Genomic DNA, 21,350 nt, shown 5'->3' with positions numbered 1-21,350 from the left:
TTGCTTGGCCACAGGCACCGAGGGGGGACGCAAGCAACCCACAGTCTTCGGGGAAGCACCTCCATCTCTCGGAGGAGTTGGTGTGGATCTGTTGACGATTCCCCCGTACTCATTATTATTATTTTCGACCTTCGTCGGGGGAAGCGGTGGAAGCCGGCTCGGTCCGGGGCAAAATGACCCCCGCAGCCGTAAATATCGACAAGAGCTCCACTCCTATTATTGTTGTTCGATTTTCTTCGGGGGAAGTGGTGGAAGCCAGCTCAGTCCGGGGAAAAATGCTCCCCGCAGCCGTAAACGACGGCAAATGGCGCTCGATGACTGAATAGGACAGACCTATATGGTTCAGGGCAACTCTCTGGGATGTATTGGCACCATACAAGCTTTTGTTCGTCGCCATGAGGATTCAGATTTTGGACTTTGTCCACCAACTTGGGTGGCGGGCTCTACCACTGGCGGGGATTCTTGCGATTGTCGTTTATGTCGTGTACTTGCGATACTTTCACCCGCTGTCCAAGTATCCCGGACCGTTTCTGGCCAGTGTGACCAACTTCTGGAAGTTCTATCAATATTCGACGCTACGCTTCCCGAATACTCTCATCAAGCTTCACGAGAAGTACGGGCCCATCGTGAGGATTGGCCCCAATGACCTCGATTTCAATTACCCAGAGGCTATTGCGCCCATATACAAGACAGGCAAAAAGATGCCCAAGGGTGTCTTCTACAACGCCTTCACCTCATTTGTCCCGAACATATTTGGAACCACGGATGAACACGTACGTTGTGAAGTCCTTGAATCTTGTTAAAGTACAAAATAAAATAGAATAGCAATAGATGAACTGTTGTTCTAACCCAAAAGTCTTTTAGCATCATGCGTTGCGTCGTCGGCAAACCGCTCATGCTTTCTCAGTCAATGCTTTGAAATCAATGGAACCTATATTTAACCAAAACATTTCAAACTTGATATCGAAATTTGGAGCATGCGCGGATTCTGCTGCCATTGTCGACTTGAAGATCGTGTTCACGTACTACGCCTACGATTTGACCGGCAAACTGGCTTTCAATGAGGACTTCAACACCCAAGTCACCGACGACGAGAATCTAGTGCCTCCGTTCAGCGACCACTTCCTCCTTGGAAACATGTATGGAAGCGTGGCCAACCTCCTCCCTTGGATCCGCGACTGGACTGCCTGGCATCCGTTCGTCAAGAGGATCATCCAAAGCCGAAGACAAATGGGACTTCAGGCCGCGAGGTGTGTCAACAAGGCCATCGCCCACCACAAGAAAGACGAGTCTGTGCGAACGCTGCTCACAAGCCTGATTGACGCCAAAGATCCCGAGACTGGCGCGACGTTGACGGCTGATGAGATTAACTCTGAAGCATTTGGATTCCTGTAAGTTTTCTTTTGGTGCTTCGATTGCACACAAAGTCCAGAAAAATTGTTGGCGTCTGACGAGTCCTCTTTCTCTACCTCAGGGTTGCCGGCTCGCATACCACAGGAAGCTCCCTGACGGTCCTCTTTTACTATCTGACGCACAATCCTCACGTATTGGCCAAGATGGTCAAGGAGATTGACGAACGCATCAGCGATGATCAAGAGGTTTACGACTTTGCCGGCTTGGAAAGCCAGCTTCCCTATACCTTGGCTGTCATCCGGGAAAGTTTTAGAATGTCGCCCGTCGCGGCTTTGCTCCTTCCCCGAGTCGTGATTGACCCGCAAGGCATGTTGATTAATGGGCAACTGATTCCGCAAGGTGTAAGTTTCTCTGAGTCTTCTTCAGGATCTACAGTGGATCCACCCAACTGACAACCCCCGGCTGTAGACAAATTGCTGCATGGTCAGCACGGTGATTCACCATAACCACAAGGTCTGGGGACCATCCCACGACGTGTTCGATCCAGATCGGTTCTATCCAGAGAGTCCGATCTACGATCCCGCGCTGGCCGGATATCTGATGCACTTCGGCCAGGGGTATCGCCAGTGCATCGGCAGGAACATCGGCTTGATATCAATCTGGAAGATCGTCATAACGTTGTTCAAAAAGTTCCACTTTGAGGCCGTGGATCCGAACGAACCACTGATCCTGGACCACACTGGAGCAGCAGACAAAGTAGGTCCTCTCCTGGTCAGGGTGACGCGAAGGTAGCGCTCTCCCGTGGAGAAATAGTTACGATTTACAACACTAATGTCCAATGTTGCTGGCACAAGTTGGCCTGATGGTACTTGTAGGCAGACATTTCGGAGGGTAGCACTGGGGGGGCCTTTTTCTCCTACATAGTTTCTGCATCCATCGTCATAGCAATGACAAGTCTGATCATTGAGAGTCTATCTCTTCCCATCATTGAATAGCTGGACTGGAGAGTTTCAGATTTCCAGACCGTTGTTAATTAAGCAAGCTTCTCACGGCAGTCCGTAGACCAACCCTGCCGCTGCAAGTGGACTCAGGATGTGGTTTTTGGAATAAATACGGTTACGTGAAGAAGTACCTCGTTATTAGTCGTGAGGTAACAAGCGACAAGACATGGTTGCTACTACTGTTCGATAAGCCAGCATCCTCAGAAAAAAGTGCAGCAATTTCACTCTCGAGAATCAGGTGCCCAAGGCAATCAATCAAGAAGCCTTATCTTTCTGATTGTGACATTTGGGACCGATGACCATCCATGCACCATGTACGACAACTACCATGAGCTTCTATCTACTGACTATCAAATAGTGGATAGAATACGAGAACCTACAAATGCTTGATCTGCTCCCCATGGGGAACCCCTTTTGCATATGATTTAACCAGTAGTAAAAGTGCAGTGTCACTCAGAGTCGCGCAGCCATTAATAAATTTTTAATGACTCGTTCATTTGCTTGACACTTGTATCTCTGAACTACGTCTTGTCCAAGACTATATATACACTGTCATTTTCAAGGTTTAGACGTCGAATCCCCCATTTGGGAGTTTAGGAGTTTCGGAGTTTCCTAAGTTCTTTTGACCAAGTCTACACCTCGTCAAAGTTGACACGACCGTCGTTGTAGTCAACTATAGTGCTGACCATGTCATCGGGGATGCCTTTGAGAGCAAAATAGACGAATGTTTTGGCCGGGACATCTGGCGAAAGCAATTCTCCCCTATCATGGACGCCCTTGAGCCACTCATATGTACTTTTGGGTAGGTCGTCCTTGACTGGCGGGCGATGTAGCAGATTAGCACCAGGGTTTCTTTTTGATAACACCATCGATGAATTCAATGGTTGTGGAAAATGATGCCTTGAAAGGGGGAGGGATGGCTTACGTTCGGTCCGGACTGCGGTCTGCATACCTGTGTCGACAATGCCAGGTCTGACACACACGCTACGGACGGTAGGGTCCTCTTTTTGCCAGCACAGGTTGATGTAGTTCATGGCAGCCTTGGAGGAACCGTACGAAGACCACTCGGGAAAGGGCCCTAGAGAAACACCGCTGGTGGTCATGATGATTGTGCCGCCGGTCTTGTGCAGATGGGGAGCGGCGACTTGGATCTGGAAACAACATGCCACAAGCCATATTGCATCGTTAGAGAATTGAGATTGTTCCTCCTTACCCTCACTGAGGGATGGCATGATCCACACGTGGGATGGGAGAGCTTACCGAATGTACTAGGGCGAAGAAGTTGATGTCCATTACTCTTTTCCAGGCTGCAACGTCTACGGTCAACATTGATCCCACGGGCCCTTGGATTCCGGCGTTCAGAATGATCGAGTCCAACCGGCCTGACCGCGAGATGGCAGCTGCAACACCTGCTTCGCTCGTTGCACGGTCGCTGATGTCCCCTGCAATGACCTCCAACCGGCCTTCATGCTCCGGTAGCAGTCCCCGAAGTCGATCGACATGAAGGTCAATCGCCACGACCAGCGCCAGTTTCGTCACTGGCTGGGCCAAAAATTGCTTCGTGATTTCATACCCGATTCCTCCATTGGCGCCGGTCAAAAATCTGGCACACTCGGGTCAGCGCAGACCGAATAAACGAGGAATGAAAATGGTTAGGCGGAAAACGTGGGCACTGGAGATGTGGAGTAGTTTTTGTTTAGGGATGGAAAATGCTCACACAACACGTCCAGTCATCGTTGCTTCGAATTCGAAATAACTTGCCAGCTCACAGCTTTAGAGTGTGGTAGGTTTACCGGTGCTTCAAAACTTGTTCTAATATAATAGAACAATTCTGCCAGGTTGGTGTGTACGATACTATGTACAGTTCACACCCCAGACACCCGAATTCCGGAGTTTCGCTGGGACTCGGAGAACCACCTCCAAGCCCCCTTTTTCTGAGCTCGTGACGAATCCCGATGTTTGCGGCTCGACCGAGAGACTCTTTCCACCTCAAAGTCCTTATTAGTCTCTTTTCACGGGCACACCCATCTCCAATATACGATACTAGGCTGCTATGACTTTGCTTCATGCGTCTTATTTCAACTTGAACCGGTTGTGAGCCTTACATCTACCGGAACGGGAACTCGTCTCATCCGCAAAGCCAGCGTGTAACGACACCCTAGATTCATCCTCGCCTAGACATACGATATCTCTAGTGACTCAGTGAGCAAAGGACGAGATAAGGAAACGGATAACCTAGCGTCGTTGGAAGGACACTTCGCATAAGGGGGTTCAATAGACCACATTGTGTCAACTATCTCATTACAGGGCTATTCTCAGTGAAGGCCCCGACACTGCGTCCTAAGGGGTCTCAAGCATTTGACAATTGAGCATTAACGCTTTTCTCGTGCCAGTCTCTCTTCTGAGGGATAATTTCGATGATGTATCCATCCTGTGACAGTAGTTAGCCTGCTTGCTTGGTCACTTCTCCTAGAACTAACTTAGAGGAAGGACTCACCGGATCAAATACGTGCACAAAGGACTTAACGATTCTGTTGAACTCGGGAGCCAATCCGTCTTCGTCGCCTAGACCTACGCCTTTTTCGGTTTCCCAGGAAGTGATGGGCAATGTCGCACGATCAGAAACCCCTAGAGGTTTGAAGACCTTTACGCCATGCTCTTCGAGCCGTGCGACCGTGGCCTTGACGTCTGGGACGGTAAAACCTAGGTGGCCAAAGCCCAAAGCTGGAACCACGTTGCCAGTCCCCGTATAATACCCCTCTGGCTGTTTTTCAGAGCCATGAACGTGCATGAGTTCTAAAAGGCCTGAAGTGAATTGCGTTCGAAGTGCTGTTTCCCGACTGAACTTGGCTAGATCCGCTCGGTGCTCTGTGGTTTGAGGATGCGTGAGATAGTAAGTCGTAATGGGACCGGCATTGATGGTAAAAATGGTTCGCATTCCCAACAAGTTCTTGTAGAAGAAGAGCGACTTCTTAGGGTCGCGCACCCGGAGCATGCAGTGATTCATCCGGATGCCCACGGTAGGGTCGTCTTCAGGTAGAGGAGGCTCATCAGGATGGCTGCCCACATTGAGCTTACCCCATTCCAGAGGGCATGATGCTGTTGGATCGGGATTGACCATGATGGCGCGACGACGGCAATTTGATAGGTGTGGTTTCTTCTTTTGGGGTTCTGGTTAGCAAACGAAAGCAAGAGCAGGAGGATCACGCCGGGACTGTACTATGTATACCTCAATTTCGAAACGATATTTTGAATCTTTTCAGCATAGTGGCTGTTGTACGACGTCGATCGACAAAAGGACGATGTCCAATCCAGCAATCGGCACCCGAGTGTGCGTGCTGTACTGTGAAGTGAAGTGGTGCTCGGGGTAGATGCCGATGCTTACCAACAACCCCTGGGGACAGTCGGAATGCCATGTGGTGGGTTTGGGGATGTTCACTTCTCCGTACGGGGTAGACTCCAGCGAACCAGAGGCTGTGGGGTCGTCGGCATGGAATGTGGTGCTTAGATTTGCGAATTCAGCCTCTCCATACGGCTATGACGGCCTGAGGCCGTCCGGTGACATGCATTCCCAAATGCTTCGTACATGTGAAGTATAAGGATGGCTTCAGAGTGCTTGCTAGTTCCGACGTTCCTTCCTCTTTGGTAGATTGACATTGCCTTTTAGTCGTTTCCCTCACTGGATTACAATATCTCAAAAACGAAACCATGGTTGAACAAACATTAGCTGGAAAAGTAGCCCTGGTAAGCGGTTCCGCCTGGGGTATTGGCGCCGCAATATGCGTTGAGCTTGCTTCCAAGTAAGTGCTTTGTTTGCCCTTTGTCTGTGTACTTTGGTGGGCGGCAGTAGCTGAGATTGGGTCTCAAACAGAGGCGCACTGGTGGTGTGCAACTATCCCTGGGACAGCCAGGCTCAAGATGCCGAGGGTGCACTGGAGCGATGTCGCCAGACCAAAGGGGCTCAAGTCAATGAGTGCTTCACAGTCGAGGCCGACCTGCAAACGCTGGAAGGGCCGCAAAAATTCGTCGACGACGCAGTTGCTCGCCTCAATGGCCGGAAGATTGATATCCTGATCAACAATGCCGGCATCGCGATCATGAAGCCATTGGTCGACGCAACGCTAGAGCAGTGGGACAAGCAAGTAAGTTTAAACTGCAGAGGCATGTTTCTTCTTACGCAAGCTGTTCTACCACACCTGTCGAGAAAGAATTGTCGCATTGTCAACGCCAGCAGCGCGGGAGCCCGCTTGGGAACAGCTGGTTCGACAATCTACAACGGTTCGAAAGCCATGGTAGAAGCGTTCACGAGGTGCTGGGCTGTGTAGGTCTACCTCAACTCCTTCATGTTCTTCAAGTTCCTCCTCTGGATCGGCCTAACTAACCCATTTCCCCTCCAGCGAGTTCGGCCGTGATTACGACTGCACTGTCAATGCCTACTGCCCAGGACCGACAAAGACCCATGGATTCTCACATGCAGGGGAGAAGTTCCTTGCATCACTCCAGCCAATGTTGGAAGCAACTCCCAAGGCGGGAAGAATGGCTGACCCGTCCGAGATTGCGGGTGCTGTAGGTCTCCTGTGTGAAGAAAAGGCAGGCTGGGTCACAGGCGTGTGTATTGGGGTGAGTGGGGGTTTCCACATGGCGTAAGGCTCCAGTTACGAGGGCATTGCTACGTTAAACATATTAAATTCAACCGTGTTGAGCTCAGACATAGAAGGATTCAGAAATCAGGATAGCTAGCTGAAAATCTGTCGCTGACATGCCTTTGACGTCCACAAGAGCTCCTCGTATCGAGTTGTAGCACCAGCGGAAGGGTTATCAACCCTAGATTGATAAGGTAGAGCACCACCTTGAGTACGCTTCTGGGCACCCTTATGGCTACTATCAGTGATTCTTCGTATGTAGGTGTTACTTTTAACGAAAGTCTCTTTGTTTCAAGTAGGACTTTCGCTTAGCGTATTACTTTTTAGGCGTGATTACCATTAACTAGAACTTTTCTCTTATAGGCGGTTGATGGAGAAGTAGTTAGGAGTGTCTGGGTAGTAAGGGAAAACCGCCGATCTCCCCTACGTGGTCAATCTCCATTAATAATCCCACAGTGCATTTCCGCCGCAGACAACGGCCCTCGGCACACGCCGGGATGTCCTCCTCGGGATAGACATGGTGCTGAGATGCGTGTGAATGAACTTCGATCCACGCTCTCACCTTGTACGGACCACATCAACGCCCGATGAGACAGTCACAGGGCCATCAAGCATTACTAATTGGCGAAGAAGAAGAAGAATGTCATACTTGCTTCCTGTCGTGAACGTGAGCCTTTCCCGGTCTTTATGTGAGCTGTTCCCGATCAGTCGTCGGTCACTGTCTTCAATCTCCTTGTTGCATAGCCATTCACATAGCCGCCGTTTGGACGTTAGACATTACCACCACATCAGCTTTCGAGACACCATGAAAGCAGTCATTGCTCAGAACAAGGCCCCCGTCCTGGTGACGGACCGACCGCAACCCAAATTACGACCCGAGTATGTTCTCATCCGTCCGGTCGCCGTTGCTCTTAACCCAACGGACTGGAAACATGCCGCTATGGGCATTGCCGACGATGGAAACCTGCTGGGCTGCGACTTTGCCGGTGTCGTCGTGGAAGTAGGTTCGGCTGTGACGAAGCCTCTGAAAGCTGGCGATGAGGTCCTGGGCGTCGCGCATGGCGGCTGCCCCGAGCAGCCCGAGGATGGCGCCTTTGCAGAGTACATTGTTGCCAAAGGCGACACCTTGATTCGGAAACCGGCGAGCCTGAGCTTCGAGAAAGCGGCAACTCTCAGCTTAGGTGCCATTACTTGTGGTCAGGGTCTCTTTCAAAAAGGCTTGAAGTTGAAGCTCCCTGGTGAAGGTGGTGTCCAGGGGAAGCCGTTTGTATTGATCTATGGAGGCACCACGGCGACAGGATCCCTTGGTATCCAATTCGCGACATTGTAGGCTCTCTAGTTACACCTTTAGAGGCTACAGGAGACGTTTCGCTAATCCGCGTTCAGGGCCGGTTACTCTGTGGTTACCACGACTTCGAAAGCCAATATCCAGCGCGTCAAAGACCTCGGAGCTGTCGAGGCCTTTGATTACAACGAGGCTGGTGTCGGAAGCAAAATCCGGGATTACACCCAAAACGGTCTCAAATACGCGTGGGACACATTTGGCAAGGAACAGTCTTCCCAGGTGTGTGCCGACGCGCTCTCGTCCGAAGTTGGTGGAGTCTACGCTTGTATACTCCCGACCAAATCACCCCGAACGGACATCCCATCAATCAGCACCGTCATGTACACCATGTTCGGGGAGAAATTCTCCATGAAGGGCAACGTGTTCCCTCCCTCAGCAGAGGATTGGGAGTTTGCGAAGAAGTTCATGAATTTAACCGAGCAATTAATTGCTGAGGAGAAGTTGAAGACACACCCAGAGGTTGTTGGCCATAATGGCTTGCAAGGTGTAGTGGAAGGACTAGCCTCTTTGAAGGCCGGTGAGGTTAGGGCAAAGAAGTTGGTCTATCGCGTGGCAGAGACTCCTTAGTTATAAGTGTTGGGAAGAGACTAAGAAGCCGCCCAAAATTGAAGAAAAAGAACTGTATTGTTCTCTCACTCGATGACTATCGCTAACAACTCTTTTCGTGGTGACTTTTCGACCACCGCATTTGTGGCATCGCCCCTGTAGGCCCTAATACTATCGTGTGAAAAAGGTTCACCGCCTGTAAGCCATACGTCCTGTCACGATCTTGTCAAGAAAAGGTTCTCTCTTCGATCAGTCCGCCCCATGATGCCTTTTTACTGATGTGACTCGTTAGCCACAAAGTCACCAACCAGGAAATGCGCCCGACGATTGGTAAAATTGGGCACGTCCTGGAATACGTTCTTGGATGCCTCGTCGGCCACCGCGTTTTTGATGCTTTCTTTACTGTCCCACGTCAGGATGGCACCGAGGTTATAGCGCTTGCTGCCGTCGAAGCTTGTGTCGTAGTTGATCAATTGATAGCCTCGGAGACCATGCTTGCTCCAATATTTCATAACAATCGGCATGTGTACGTCAACGTAGTACTTGAGGTCGAAAGTGGCGCCTTCGTCATTAGGATACAGGACCGTGGAATTGTAGACCATTATGCCGGTGGTTTTGGTGCCGACTCCAATCTTGTAGCTATTGGCGATGATATTCTCTTGGTGCCGGTAGGGAAAGCAGATGTGTTGCTAGGGTGAGTTGAAACGGGTAGAAAGCTGTAGCAGCACCTTGGGTTGCCCTTCCAAATAATCTGGGAGCAGCTCCTTTCACACACATCATCTTTAAAGCCAACCACCACCGAATGCTCCCCAGACTCTTAGTTGAGGGGGTTCTCCGCCACCGGATTTCTAGAAAGGATGCCACCCATGCTCCGAACTCCACAGTGGGCCTTCGGGGTTTTCGTGTGGTCCATGGACCCAAGAAGCATCATGATCCAACTGATCCGACTTTGGTTGTACGAGGTATCCCTTGTGGTGCGCATTAATCGTACGGATTATAATTCACAGTGAGCACTATCCCTTGAAGGATCCTTGGAAAAGAGCTCGTGAGAAGAAGCCTCACTCCACGACAAGCAACCCGTCAGTGCCCACAACGGCTCCTCAACTCCAAAATGCCCACGTTCAAGGTGTCGAGGGGATTTGAATACTCCTACATCATTCGGCGGCCAGTATCAGCTCCCAAGGGTTGGCTGCTCTTCCTGCATGGCTACCCTTCCATCGCCCACGAATGGCACTATCAACTGGATCATTTTCACAACGCTGGCTACGGGGTGATTGCGCCAGATCTCCTGGGCTCTGGGCACACTTCTCGGCCCGCCGAGGTAGAAGCCTATCTGTATAAAGATATGGCCAAGGACGTCGTGGAGATTCTAGATCATGAGGCAATTGATCGAGTTTTCGCCGTGGGCCATGACGTGGGTTCGCTTTTGCTGGCTAGGCTAGCAGTGTACTTCCCGGAGAGGGTAGAGAAACTGGGCTTCGTCGCCGTCGGCTACCGTCCGCCAGGGGCTCCTGTCAGTGTTGATCGCATGAACGAGATGACAGCAAAAGTGATCGGATACCCGGCTTTTGGCTATCAGGTGTTCTTTACCAGGAACCCCGACGCTGAAGTGATTCTCAATCAGCATGTGAGTGTCCAGTTGTTCAAGACTTCGATCGACCCATGAACGATCAAAAGGAACTGATGGTGGCAACAACTTACAGAAAGAATCCCTCTTGTCGTTACAATACGCACAGGATCCATCTTTGTGGAAGGACCACATGTGTCCTGTTGGAGCCGTGGAGGAGTGGGTTCTCGCCGATAGACAGGCGGCCTGGGGGGAATTTCTTACCGAAGAGGTTCTGAAACCCACCATTTGACCGACCACGCGACTGTACTGACAAGTGGCCCCTTAGGATCACCGAGTCCGCAGAGAAGAAACTGCAGATGAACTGGGCGGCTTACCGACGTTGGCATGGTACAAAGCTGCTGCCTGGAACTTGAACTATGAAGTCGAGAAAGGTACAGTCGAAATTCTCGATACCAGAAGTCATGAACCAGATCAGCTAATGAACTGGCTCAGACCTTGCAGAGGAGGCGAAGTATTTGCACCAACCCACGATCTACATTACATGCGCCAACGACTACATTGCCGTCCCTCGTGCCCAGCTGCCACAAATGACACCCTGGGTTCCCAACCTGGAGGTCAAAGAGCTCGATACGGGCCACTGGGCATTTTTACAGCGTCCCGAAGTGGTCAATGAGGCTTTAGAAGCGTTCTTTTCCAAGTGAGTCGGGACTCGACATATGAGACTCTGGACAGCGCAAACATGGCCGGGGGATGTACTCTGTGCACCACCCGCCACCCCAGACTAGAGCATTCCTCCCATATAGATCTATAGCATTCCTCCCATATAGATCTATAGCATCAGATGGTGCCAATCAATCTTTCACCACGCAACGTTTTGAAAGCACAAATGAACACCACGAGCGAATACAAGATGTGTGGTTACACCGCAGTTGCGTCAAAGTGCTGTGGCACAGCCCCCAGCCTTGTGGGTCACCCCCGATTCTCAAACTTGTACCTAAAGCAGCCCCCAGATAGGGAGTATCGACCTTTCTCACCATGTTATCACTCTGCGTATTTCTTTAGGCCTTCCTAAAATCACACCTCCGGACGAGTTTGAGTACACAACCATGGTAGAAGCTGTGATGGCTTTATCCTCTGGTCAGCAAAGTAAGGTTTTGGACAAGCTCCAAAACGTGCGGGAATGGATCTGATCATCTCAGCAAGCTCCTTTTTTGGGTCTCCGGTCTTTTGTAATCGGGGATTTTTTGATTACAGCCGCGCCATGGGAAACACATAATTTGAAGAGTAAGATCCTTGTTGCGTTGGCATATATATTCATGCAGGTAGGAATCCGCCATATCTGAGATCTGAGGTCGTCGTCAGGAAACTAGCTATCGAGACTTTACTGGAACCGCCGCGGGACAGATTGCTACTCAGTCGGCATCAAACTGTCTTGTCCAGGATGCTGTCCTTCCTTCGACCAACTCAGCCTCGGCGCACAGACATATCGAAACTCAATCCTATCCCCTTTGAAGATGGCCGCTCGGTCGTCAAGTTCCACCCACCGGGTTCGTCCTTTGCCATGACACACACCATACCACCTACGACGCCGGGGAACGGGCCGTCGATTCTTCAGCCTCCATTCCATTACCACATCTCCCAAGCCGAAAGCTTCGTTGTTCGATCTGGCAGGGGCGGATTCTGGCTGGGGACCAGTGCCGAACCATTCGTTACCCTCTCCACAGACCTTGGACAGTCGTCGACGGCCGCAATCCCGCCGAAGCGCCGTCACAAATTCGAAAATGCGTCGCAGACGGATCCTCTCGTGGTGGACGTCCGACTGGACCCAGAAAAACACGATCAGGAGCAGCGTTTCTTCCGCAACTTCTTTGGATATCTGGACGATTGTCGCAAAGCCAACTCTGCACCCAGTCTTTTCCAGCTCATGGTTTTCCTGCACGCCGCAGACACGCCACTCGCGCTGCCCGTGCCCAACGAAACGCTAGCATTCTGGGTCAGCAGAGCATTTCTGATCGTGATGGCGTTCTGGGGACGGTGGATGCTGGGATACAAAGATAGCTACCCGGAGTATTACGAAACACCCAAGTCGAAATGAACGAGCTACGATGGACCCTTTACCTGCTCCAGTCCTGCTGCGCAAGTCATTTTTCTGTACAGACTTCAATCTCATCAATCGTGACATAAGGTAACCAGAACAATACCTGCCTCCGTAGTAATCTCGAAAAAATTCCCAATTCGAGCTATTGTACTGCATACCTTCCCTTAGCCTGACGCAAAACGCTCAACGCCGAGAAGGAAAAAAAAGACGCAGGTCACGCAGCACTCTTGAGAATTTCGCTTTCGTCGACATCCTTGATCCACTTGAGAAAGAATCCCACATCCTTCGCGATCGCGCCCGGTACACCCAACTTCTGCACCCACATTGGCAGATTTCCTCTGGCATCGCTCGCGGTAGCCATGATCCACTCTATCTCTTCCGTGTCGCGGTGCCTCCTCACGACCTCGACAGCCGTGTAGGCACCCATGACCACAATCTTCTTTTTCTGGGTGTCCTCGCCCTCGCTGAGGTTCCTCATACTCGAGTAAAACCCGACTTTCTTCTTCTTGTTCTTCGCGGCATCAGGGTGACGATTTGCACTAGCCAGGTCCACTGGCACCGTCACGGCGACAATCTCTTCATCTTCGCCGCCGCCACCAGGGCCCTTGCTCGCCGTGACGACCAGGACGCAGAAACACCTCGGCGTCAACGGCGCCGGGAGGGCATGGCACATCTCGTACACGCCCATGGTCGGGTTCCTGAACTTGTCGTGCAGCCGACCCTCGCCGTCCAGCTTGTTGATCTGCCCGGCCCAGTCGACCACCTTCCTCGCGTCGTACAGCGGCGGTGTGAACTCCATCTCGTGCTTGCTGTGCTCGTCGCGGATCCCAAACACGAATTCGTCCCAGCTCGCGTGCCCGACCTTCTCCTCGCTCTTGCTGCTGACGTCGGCGTGCACGCTGCGCCTTGCGAACCAGTGCTCGCCCTCGGCTTTCTCGGGTTTACTTCGTGAAATCGCCGCACCACCACCACCACCACCACCACCACCACTATGATTCTGCGCAGAGGAAGGTCTTGTCCACTTAACCTGCGCGATCGAACTCGCCGGTATGGAATGTGTCAGGATATCCACCTTCGCCGCAGAAGGAGGGGACATCTTGGTGGATTGGTGTTTGAACTTGGCTTGGAAACTAGACGGGGACAGGAACGACACGCCGTCTTCAAGGAGCGCCGTGAGGAAGGGGAGCAGCTCGGCCGAGGAGCCTGGCAAGTCAGGATGGCATGGGAGATCGCTGGCTTGCAACGGAGCAAGGCGGATAAGATTACTCGGAGAGGATGAACCCGAATTTGATGATGAAGATTCACCCGCCATTGTGCTTGTCTTCCCGAGTTATTTGGCTTTTAGGATGGTGATGGTGTCGGGCAAGAGTTCAAGTCTCGACGCCCTGCTATGAGGGTGTTACATGCTGGGCTTGATGCCGGAATGCGCAGTACGTCTCACGAAAGTCGATTAGGCTAGCAGGTACGCATACGGAGTAGACGAAAGGATAAAGTCATGGCCATCCAGTGACGCGGTACATGACTCGTGGTTTGGCAGGTTTCAGGGGCATTTTGAATCATGTAAGGCTGAATATAAGCATCGGTCAAGCTTCCACATACGGTACTAAAGCCTGTAGCATTTGTTGCACATGGTCAACCTCCATAATCATACAATCTTGTCCATAATCTCGTAGACACTGCATTACGAGACGATAGACATCTCCCTCAACTGTGTCATGGTGACCATTAATCATATCATCAGTGAGCGTCATTGTTAGACCTTCTTGGGACTCTCTGGCTCCTCTGCCGCCTCGACTCGCACCAGAATTTCTTCTAGAAAGCCTTCCAAGAACTCTGTTACACCGCCACTCATGCCAACAGGGAATTCTTCATCACAACGTTGGATCTCTTGAAAGATAGCTGCGGCTTTTGCGGCCAAGCGTCGTACTTTCTCGTGGGTCTGCACCCTCTGATGCTGGATTTCAGCTGCTGCAGGCGATCCTTGCTGTCTGGTCCGACTAAGCTCCTTCAGCATGTAGCTTCGACGATGGATTGCAGCCTCAAGTGCTGGAACAATCACAGAATTGAGAGCAGTAAGCTCGTCGTTCGGGTCCTCTTTCGAATGCTGATGAGAGGGACCTCCCGAAGTTGGTTGCGTTAGAGGTGTTGGCTTATTCGTCTTACTCGTCAAGGGTTGTGACGGTGGTTGATCAGTCGATGATATACCAAGTTGTGATCCTGGTACGGGTGCCAAGTCTTTGGTTGAAAAGGAGGGCAGAGGCTGCTGGGCAACCGTCGTCAATGGTGCCGCTGGTTTTGCGGGGTTGAGAGGCTCTCCTCTCCCTGGCTTACCTCTGAAGGGCGGAATCTCTGGAATGACCATGTGAGGCTTCTTGTTGCGTGGAGTTGACCCTTGCGAAGTAGGGCTGTCTGAACCATCGATCTTCAGAAATGCCATGTCCTTGGCTAGTTGAGCCTGAAACGCTTTGTTATATTCGTTGGAGTCAGGGCTGTCTTTGTGTTCTTGTGACGTAGAGACCTGAGTCTTAACTGGATTGGCCGGTGTCTGCGGCACAGACAAAGGAGTCGAGCTTTTCGGTGGGATAGCAGGGGTAGATAGCTGAGAGGGGACTGGAGCTCCGCTAGAACTCGTTTCCCTGGTTGGTGAAGGTGGCAAGGGAGCTTTCGCCGGAGTAGGGAACGCCCCCTTAACAGGAGACTTTTGCGGAGACGAGGGAACTTTGACAGTCTCGTCCCATTCACCCTTGTTTCTCGAAGCTGGTGGCTCCGCAGACGCTCTCGCGTTAGCGTCAGAGTCATTCATTGGGCGAAGTCCAGCTCCTCGACCACCCACAGGTCGAACGGTTCCAAAGTCCCAGAGATCTTCATTCTCTGAGGCATGAGACTGTTGGGCGGGTACCTCGTCTTCATCCTCATCATCTGAAGATCTGCTGCCGTGAGTTGCAATGTATCTTTCATTGCGTTCGATTAGCTCAGTCAGATACGTTGTTTTCTTCGCCTTCCGTATGAAAGGGTGCTTCAGCAATTCTTTCGCCGATGGCCGTTCTCGAGGGTCCCTCCTGAGGCACAATTCAACGAAGTCCTTAAATGTACGAGAAAAGCTCCCTTGTAGAGTTGGTGGTGGGTTTTTGGGGATCAGGAAGAGAACCTTCATGGGATGAATGTCGGCATATGGAGGCTCCCCTTGAGCCAGCTCGATGGCTGTGATACCAAGAGACCAAATGTCAGCCTTGTGATCATAGCCAGACTGTTTGATGACCTCTGGCGCCATCCAGAATGGGGTCCCGACAAAGGTATTTTTCTTGGTCATAGTGGCTGACAGTTGTCCAGAGACACCAAAGTCCGCAAGCTTGACCTGCCCATTCTGCCCCAAAAGAACATTGGCCGCTTTGATATCCCGATGCAGTTTCTTGTCGCCATGTAGGTATTCGAGTCCCATCAGCAATTCTCGAAGGATGATACAGATGTAGTCTTCGTGGATCATGCCTGGTCTCATGAGATCTGAACAGCTACCGCCTGAGCAAAACTCCATGATGATCCATAGATCAGAGCCTTTCAAAAAAGAGCCATGATACTTGGTGACATAAGGAGACTGCAACTCCGAAAGTATGGATATTTCTTGTATAATGTCCTCGACCTCATCTTCAGCGTTCTCGACATCTATAATCTTGATTGCCACGGCGTGCCCAGTTCGCTTGTCAACGCCCTTGTATACTTTGCCAAAACTACCGCCTCCAATGCAATTCTGCTTGGTGTACAATTCTTCTGGGTCCATGTTTGTGAGGAATGAGCAGGCGGAGGTATGTTGGGGGTTGTTACGGCTGGACGAAGATATCGGAGGGGTTTCAACCTAGAGCCACTCCAGGGTCCGTGAGGACAGTATCCGGGGATGTGAATTGTCTGCAAAGAAGGTGTCGCAACTGATTCAAGAGGGTGGTTACTAGGATGTCAGCAGGCGCCGTGCCAGAGTGCCCCTGCCTTCTATGCGCGTTGCTTTCTATCGTGATGGATCGTTAGGGCGTGAATCATTGCTGCCTCATGACGCGCCAGGACGTTAGCTCATCGTACCGTGTGTGCTCATACATTTGCAGGTGCATCTCTGGGAATTGAAACAACTTTACGGCGTGTTTACTCACAGACCGCAATCGGGTGCGCGATGCCACTGATCGCTCTGATTGGCTGAACACCCCTATTGGCGGGCAGAATCGATGGCCACACAACACCCGCAACAGTCAACTCTTGGAAACGTTCAGGTTACAGACATCAGGATCTCATGATTGCTCGTCCGAGACGATAGACCTGTACGATGTTCTTCGCGTAAAAGAATAGGCCAGGCGGGCGCCTGACTGGCATTAGTAAGTCGCCTAAATCTTGTAATGCCTCGCCATGCACCTCTCCAGCCCCTGGAACAAGATCTCTGGCGGAACTTCAACTATGAGTCTATTGTATCAACGACCATCTACTCCACAAACTCCACCATCACAGTTCCATTTTTCAATCCTGCAGCTTCGATTGTCTCTTGCCGAGAATCGATGAGATTCTTTCCCATAGACACCAATTCAAAGTCCTGCCCCTCTCTGCCCTCCAAGGGTTCGGCCTTCAGAAATTCATATATTCGTTGTACAGGATCGGCTTCGCCAAATCGTCGCACGATCCTACCGCCTGGGTGTCTGATCTGGACTCGCGTAATGCCAGGGCCAGCAGGAGGTTCCACATGGGGACGGTCAGAAGCAATCTGTGAAAATGGGGATGTTTCGCTCGTCGTGGCTGCGCTAGGGTCGTCCAGGTCCATAGCTTCTGCAATTGATGGAGCTTCTGCATCTCGTACATCTCCAATACTCCTTGTGAGGGCGTCGGGATCCTCTGCAGCAGATGACCCGGGTTCTACAATCTCCTGGGATCCAAGACTTGCTTGCAATGCTCTTTCGAGTTGTTCTTCCTCAGTCAATTGATCCAGAGGCTTCTCCTTCTTAGCTTCTGATTTGCGCTTAGCAACAGGATTTCGTGCATTGTTGTCCAAACTGTATCGATCAAGGAATTCGTGAAGTTGCATTAAAAACTCTGCCGGCGATGGTACCTTTCGTGACCATAGCTTGATCTGTTCGCCTGTTCTAGGATCCACGATCGCAACATGAGGATACTCATCCTGGTTCTCGTAGGTCGGAAAATAATATTGGATGTACTGGCCAGCACGTGGGTCGTCCTTGTTGTATTGAATGAAGACAAAGTTCTCTTTGACTGTGTCGACAATACCCTCGTTCTTCCACAGATCGCGGTTTAGCGCTTGGCAGTCAAATATGGATGGGTCTTGGATATCGACCAACAGCCATTTTTTGTGTTCTTTGCCTTCGCCTCGAGCAGCATCCCATTCTCCTTTAAACATCAACTCCCAAGGGGGCTGAAAAAGTCGGGCGAGCCTGGTGGATCTCGATGAAGCCTCAGATGCTCCTCCGGTGGACTCTGCAAGAAAGCCTCTTCCAGCCTCGGCTTCTCTAACATCCCGATCCCAGATGCTTGATGGAGGCTCATGTTGGTTGAATATGCCAGGACGAACTGTGTGGCCGTCAGTCATGTTGGTACTTACTCCAGATGCAGACCAACCTTGATTGCGTCTCCTTTGAAAAGAACGTAACCTCTCCTCTAGTGCTGCATCATACTCTGGTCCGGCCGCAGGAAAGGGATCCGCGCCAGGACCGACTAACGTCTCGACTTGTCGGGCAATGGGGGCTCTGACATTGTGCTCTACATCATTGCTGCCATACATCTCCTCTTGTAACCGCCTCGCCATCGCCTCGTCGTCTTCAAAGTCATTCGTAGGTCGTGAGGAAGCAGCGCCTCGTGATGCTTTCCTGAAGCCAGTAATCTCGGGATCATTGTCATCGGAAATATGCTCATCTGCGTCTAAGTTGATTGGGTTCTGAGCATCACCCGTTTGGAAGGAGCTTGTGGAGGGTTGAGGCTGTGGAAAGGCGACGCCGAGATCTGCGCCACCGTTTTCGAAGAACAACTGAACCGCTTGGTTGGGGTCTCCATCGGCGAGCTGGACATATTGCGCGGCGATTTCTGGAGTCGACCCAGTGACGGTGATGACCGAGGCAATCGCTTCGTCCATGTTGAGTAGGAGGTTATTGAGACTGGAGAGGATATGGTAGATTGGAGATAAATCCCCGGAGGAGGATCAATACGTTTGGGACGACGGACTCTCACTAGAGTCTCAAGGATTAGAAGTCTTCATGTGAGAGAAATCTCGTGGATCGTGATACCAGAAAAGTCAGACCGAAGTTCAAGACACCGATGTAGTTGAATATCTCGAGAACAGGTAGGTATGGCAAGTCCAGGCAAACACCACAGAGGCCCAGCGTGAACGCAGTTTGACTATGACGAAAACGCTCCGGGCGCCTATCGGTGACAACAGGACCGGCCTAGTGAATCTCATCGGATGCAAACTCGCCAAGAAACGCGAGGTAAGGCGTCGGTCAGCGCCACAAGCCCCTTCAATAACCGCCGAGGCTGAGGAACGCATCTGCGTTTCACGGGCGAGTGGTTCACCTTAGACAGCGCTTAGCGTTTAAGCGCGCTCTGTGGCTGGAGCCCTGTCACGGCGGCTGGGCCAAGCTTCAATCTACGCGTCGACGCGTCTGCATGACTCGTGAAAAGGCAAGTCGCGCCCGTGGTCGTTCCTTCCTTCGTACATCCTTCTCCAACTCGACAACTGCAAGCAAAAGCAGCAACGACCACATCGATGGCGGCCTCAGTACTTGGAAAGCGCTCTCGAAGACTTATAGACGAGGAAGGTATGTGCAAAAGCTGATTCGAGCTGGTGAACTTCCGTTGACATTACCCCGTGTAGATATCTCATCTCTTTCTCCTGTCCCCAAGAGACGGACGCGCCGTTCTGCACCCCAGATATATGAAGACACCGATGGAAAGAAACACTTGGGGGAGCAGCCTTCCCCAAGCAAGCACCAAAGTCCTGTTCAGACTCGCTCTGTCAGACATCGTATTGAAAAACCAAAACGTATCGAACCAGACAGCCTGGTAGACAGCAAAACAACCGCAATCGAGATCCAAGATGAAAACACTACACCTGCAGCTCTCTCAACACCAACAACGACCACACGCTTCAAAAATGCACTTGCAACGCCTCCATGCACACCAAAGCACCGCGTACGACTTGGAGCTCGGTTCCTCACGCCACGATCAGCACGTACTTCGACGCATTCGAGACAAAATGTTTACTCGCAGGCGAGACAACTTTTCACCCAAGCATCGAATGGAAAAGTCATTGGCCGTGAACCAGAACGAAAACGGCTAACAGAGTTCATAACCAAGGCCCTCGAGACTAAGAAGGGTGGCTGCACTTATGTTAGCGGACCTCCAGGGACCGGCAAGAGTGCCTTGATCCAGGAGATCATGCAAGATTTCCAGGAGAAAAATGTTAAGCTCGCAACCATCAACTGTGTCGCTTTCAAGTCTTCCAACGAGGTTCTCACAAGTTTTGCTCAAGAATTTGGCTGTGGCGGTGGCAATCAAAAGGCAACCAAGGCCAGCCTCTCGAGGCTGTTCACCGCGCAAAAGGGAAGTTCCGACATGCATCTGGTATTACTGGACGAAGTCGACACCCTTCTGAGTGGCGAATGCGAAGTGCTGTATAATATCTTCGAGTGGGCGATGCATCCAACTTCCTCCCTCATTCTAATAGGCATCGCTAATGCCCTGGATTTGACTGATCGATTTCTCCCTCGGCTGAAGGTGAAGAACCTCAAACCAGAACTTCTTCCATTTCTTCCATACGATGCGCAGCAAATCTCGAAGATCCTCTCCGAGAAGCTGCGAACACTACTACCTGCTGACAGCACAGCACCTCCCGATTTCATTCCTTTGATCCACCCGGCAGCAGTGCAGCTCAGCAGCAAAAGGATTGCATCTCAAACTGGAGATCTCAGGAAAGCATTCAGTCTGATTCGCCGGGTAATCGATAAGATTGAGCAGGAAACGCTCGCCAAATTGAGTTCAAGCCAGACAACTCCAACGAAACAGCCTCTTGTGGAGGTGGGAAATCTGCAGAAAACGATTGAGAGCCGCTCTGTCCTGTCGCAACTGACCATAGAAACGGCACCTCGAGCCAGCCCAGCCCACGTTGCAGCAGTTGCTTCCAGCATTTTCAACAATACCACCGTGTCCCGACTGAGTGGACTGAATCTCCAGCAAAGAGCGGTACTGTGTTCTCTAGTAGCGTCCGAAAGTCGACAGAGACATTGTGATCCATACACAACACCTTCAAAGTCACAATCGCGAATCCCAACCATCAAAGCACTTTTTGAGAGATACACAGCGTTATGTAAACGAGATGGAACATTGGTGCCGTTGAAGGTGACAGAGTTCCGAGACGTTGTCGCCAGTCTTGAGACACTTGGTCTGGTACATGAATCGTCGGGTCGAACGTCGAGCCTCCTGACACCAACAAAGACACCTTCAAGGAGCGGGAGAGCGTTGGACGACAAACAAGTACTAAGCGCAGTTTCTGAGAAAGAGATGAGAGATAGCCTGAGTGGACCAGGCGCCGATCTGCTGTTGAAGTTATTTGAGGAGTATTAGACTAGATTAGTAAAGGAATGGCTGTCTTTGAGTGTTTCGCATTTTGCCATGAGCGAGGAGTCTAGCATAAAGGTGAATGGGCCTGGTCTGATTTTGCCTTGAAGCAACACCCGCATAGCATTAGCGGACAAAACAGTCATTTTCGTGGAGAGCAAGCTACTAGTTAGTTTGTTGCGAGTGTACAGATGACGATTGA

At 51.2% G+C, this 21,350-nt stretch overlaps 12 protein-coding genes across 12 annotated transcripts; 6 read left to right on the top strand and 6 right to left on the bottom strand.

Moving 5' to 3' along the window:
* Positions 1-395: 395 nt before the first annotated feature.
* PV08_04737 (uncharacterized protein) lies at positions 396-2,145 on the top strand (the record flags this gene model as incomplete). The annotated part of the gene is made up of 4 exons (XM_016379082.1): positions 396-773; positions 865-1,391; positions 1,475-1,754; positions 1,822-2,145. 4 exons carry the CDS (start codon positions 396-398, stop codon positions 2,143-2,145), a joined length of 1,509 nt encoding a protein of 502 aa, XP_016237759.1.
* Positions 2,146-2,986: 841 nt separating this feature from the next.
* Positions 2,987-4,088, bottom strand: PV08_04736 (uncharacterized protein; the record flags this gene model as incomplete). Its single annotated transcript, XM_016379081.1, has 4 exons — positions 2,987-3,171; positions 3,280-3,505; positions 3,615-3,957; positions 4,072-4,088. 4 exons carry the CDS (start codon positions 4,086-4,088, stop codon positions 2,987-2,989), a joined length of 771 nt encoding a protein of 256 aa, XP_016237758.1.
* A 616-nt stretch (positions 4,089-4,704) lies between these two features.
* PV08_04735 (lactoylglutathione lyase) lies at positions 4,705-5,475 on the bottom strand (the record flags this gene model as incomplete). The annotated part of the gene is made up of 2 exons (XM_016379080.1): positions 4,705-4,785; positions 4,852-5,475. The coding sequence occupies 2 exons, from the start codon at positions 5,473-5,475 to the stop codon at positions 4,705-4,707; spliced, it is 705 nt and encodes a 234-aa protein (XP_016237757.1).
* Positions 5,476-6,062: 587 nt separating this feature from the next.
* On the top strand, positions 6,063-7,001 carry PV08_04734 (uncharacterized protein; the record flags this gene model as incomplete). Its single annotated transcript, XM_016379079.1, has 3 exons — positions 6,063-6,154; positions 6,226-6,675; positions 6,752-7,001. 3 exons carry the CDS (start codon positions 6,063-6,065, stop codon positions 6,999-7,001), a joined length of 792 nt encoding a protein of 263 aa, XP_016237756.1.
* An 801-nt stretch (positions 7,002-7,802) lies between these two features.
* On the top strand, positions 7,803-8,909 carry PV08_04733 (uncharacterized protein; the record flags this gene model as incomplete). The annotated part of the gene is made up of 2 exons (XM_016379078.1): positions 7,803-8,323; positions 8,384-8,909. The coding sequence occupies 2 exons, from the start codon at positions 7,803-7,805 to the stop codon at positions 8,907-8,909; spliced, it is 1,047 nt and encodes a 348-aa protein (XP_016237755.1).
* Positions 8,910-9,160: 251 nt separating this feature from the next.
* On the bottom strand, positions 9,161-9,490 carry PV08_04732 (uncharacterized protein; the record flags this gene model as incomplete). The annotated part of the gene is made up of 1 exon (XM_016379077.1): positions 9,161-9,490. One exon carries the CDS (start codon positions 9,488-9,490, stop codon positions 9,161-9,163), a length of 330 nt encoding a protein of 109 aa, XP_016237754.1.
* Positions 9,491-9,999: 509 nt separating this feature from the next.
* PV08_04731 (uncharacterized protein) lies at positions 10,000-11,159 on the top strand (the record flags this gene model as incomplete). Its single annotated transcript, XM_016379076.1, has 4 exons — positions 10,000-10,515; positions 10,592-10,726; positions 10,784-10,889; positions 10,951-11,159. 4 exons carry the CDS (start codon positions 10,000-10,002, stop codon positions 11,157-11,159), a joined length of 966 nt encoding a protein of 321 aa, XP_016237753.1.
* A 740-nt stretch (positions 11,160-11,899) lies between these two features.
* Positions 11,900-12,553, top strand: PV08_04730 (uncharacterized protein; the record flags this gene model as incomplete). Its single annotated transcript, XM_016379075.1, has 1 exon — positions 11,900-12,553. One exon carries the CDS (start codon positions 11,900-11,902, stop codon positions 12,551-12,553), a length of 654 nt encoding a protein of 217 aa, XP_016237752.1.
* Positions 12,554-12,770: 217 nt separating this feature from the next.
* PV08_04729 (uncharacterized protein) lies at positions 12,771-13,868 on the bottom strand (the record flags this gene model as incomplete). The annotated part of the gene is made up of 1 exon (XM_016379074.1): positions 12,771-13,868. The coding sequence occupies one exon, from the start codon at positions 13,866-13,868 to the stop codon at positions 12,771-12,773; it is 1,098 nt and encodes a 365-aa protein (XP_016237751.1).
* A 441-nt stretch (positions 13,869-14,309) lies between these two features.
* Positions 14,310-16,331, bottom strand: PV08_04728 (uncharacterized protein; the record flags this gene model as incomplete). The annotated part of the gene is made up of 1 exon (XM_016379073.1): positions 14,310-16,331. The coding sequence occupies one exon, from the start codon at positions 16,329-16,331 to the stop codon at positions 14,310-14,312; it is 2,022 nt and encodes a 673-aa protein (XP_016237750.1).
* Positions 16,332-17,015: 684 nt separating this feature from the next.
* On the bottom strand, positions 17,016-18,668 carry PV08_04727 (uncharacterized protein; the record flags this gene model as incomplete). The annotated part of the gene is made up of 2 exons (XM_016379072.1): positions 17,016-18,109; positions 18,158-18,668. The coding sequence occupies 2 exons, from the start codon at positions 18,666-18,668 to the stop codon at positions 17,016-17,018; spliced, it is 1,605 nt and encodes a 534-aa protein (XP_016237749.1).
* A 630-nt stretch (positions 18,669-19,298) lies between these two features.
* Positions 19,299-21,154, top strand: PV08_04726 (uncharacterized protein; the record flags this gene model as incomplete). Its single annotated transcript, XM_016379071.1, has 2 exons — positions 19,299-19,350; positions 19,407-21,154. The coding sequence occupies 2 exons, from the start codon at positions 19,299-19,301 to the stop codon at positions 21,152-21,154; spliced, it is 1,800 nt and encodes a 599-aa protein (XP_016237748.1).
* Positions 21,155-21,350: the final 196 nt, after the last annotated feature.

This window comes from Exophiala spinifera, assembly GCF_000836115.1.
Source record: "Exophiala spinifera strain CBS 89968 unplaced genomic scaffold supercont1.3, whole genome shotgun sequence".
In the NCBI taxonomy this organism is placed as follows: domain Eukaryota; kingdom Fungi; phylum Ascomycota; class Eurotiomycetes; order Chaetothyriales; family Herpotrichiellaceae; genus Exophiala; species Exophiala spinifera.
The sequence above is the reverse complement of the archived record's forward strand: the minus strand, read 5'-3'. Positions and strand labels throughout refer to the sequence as shown.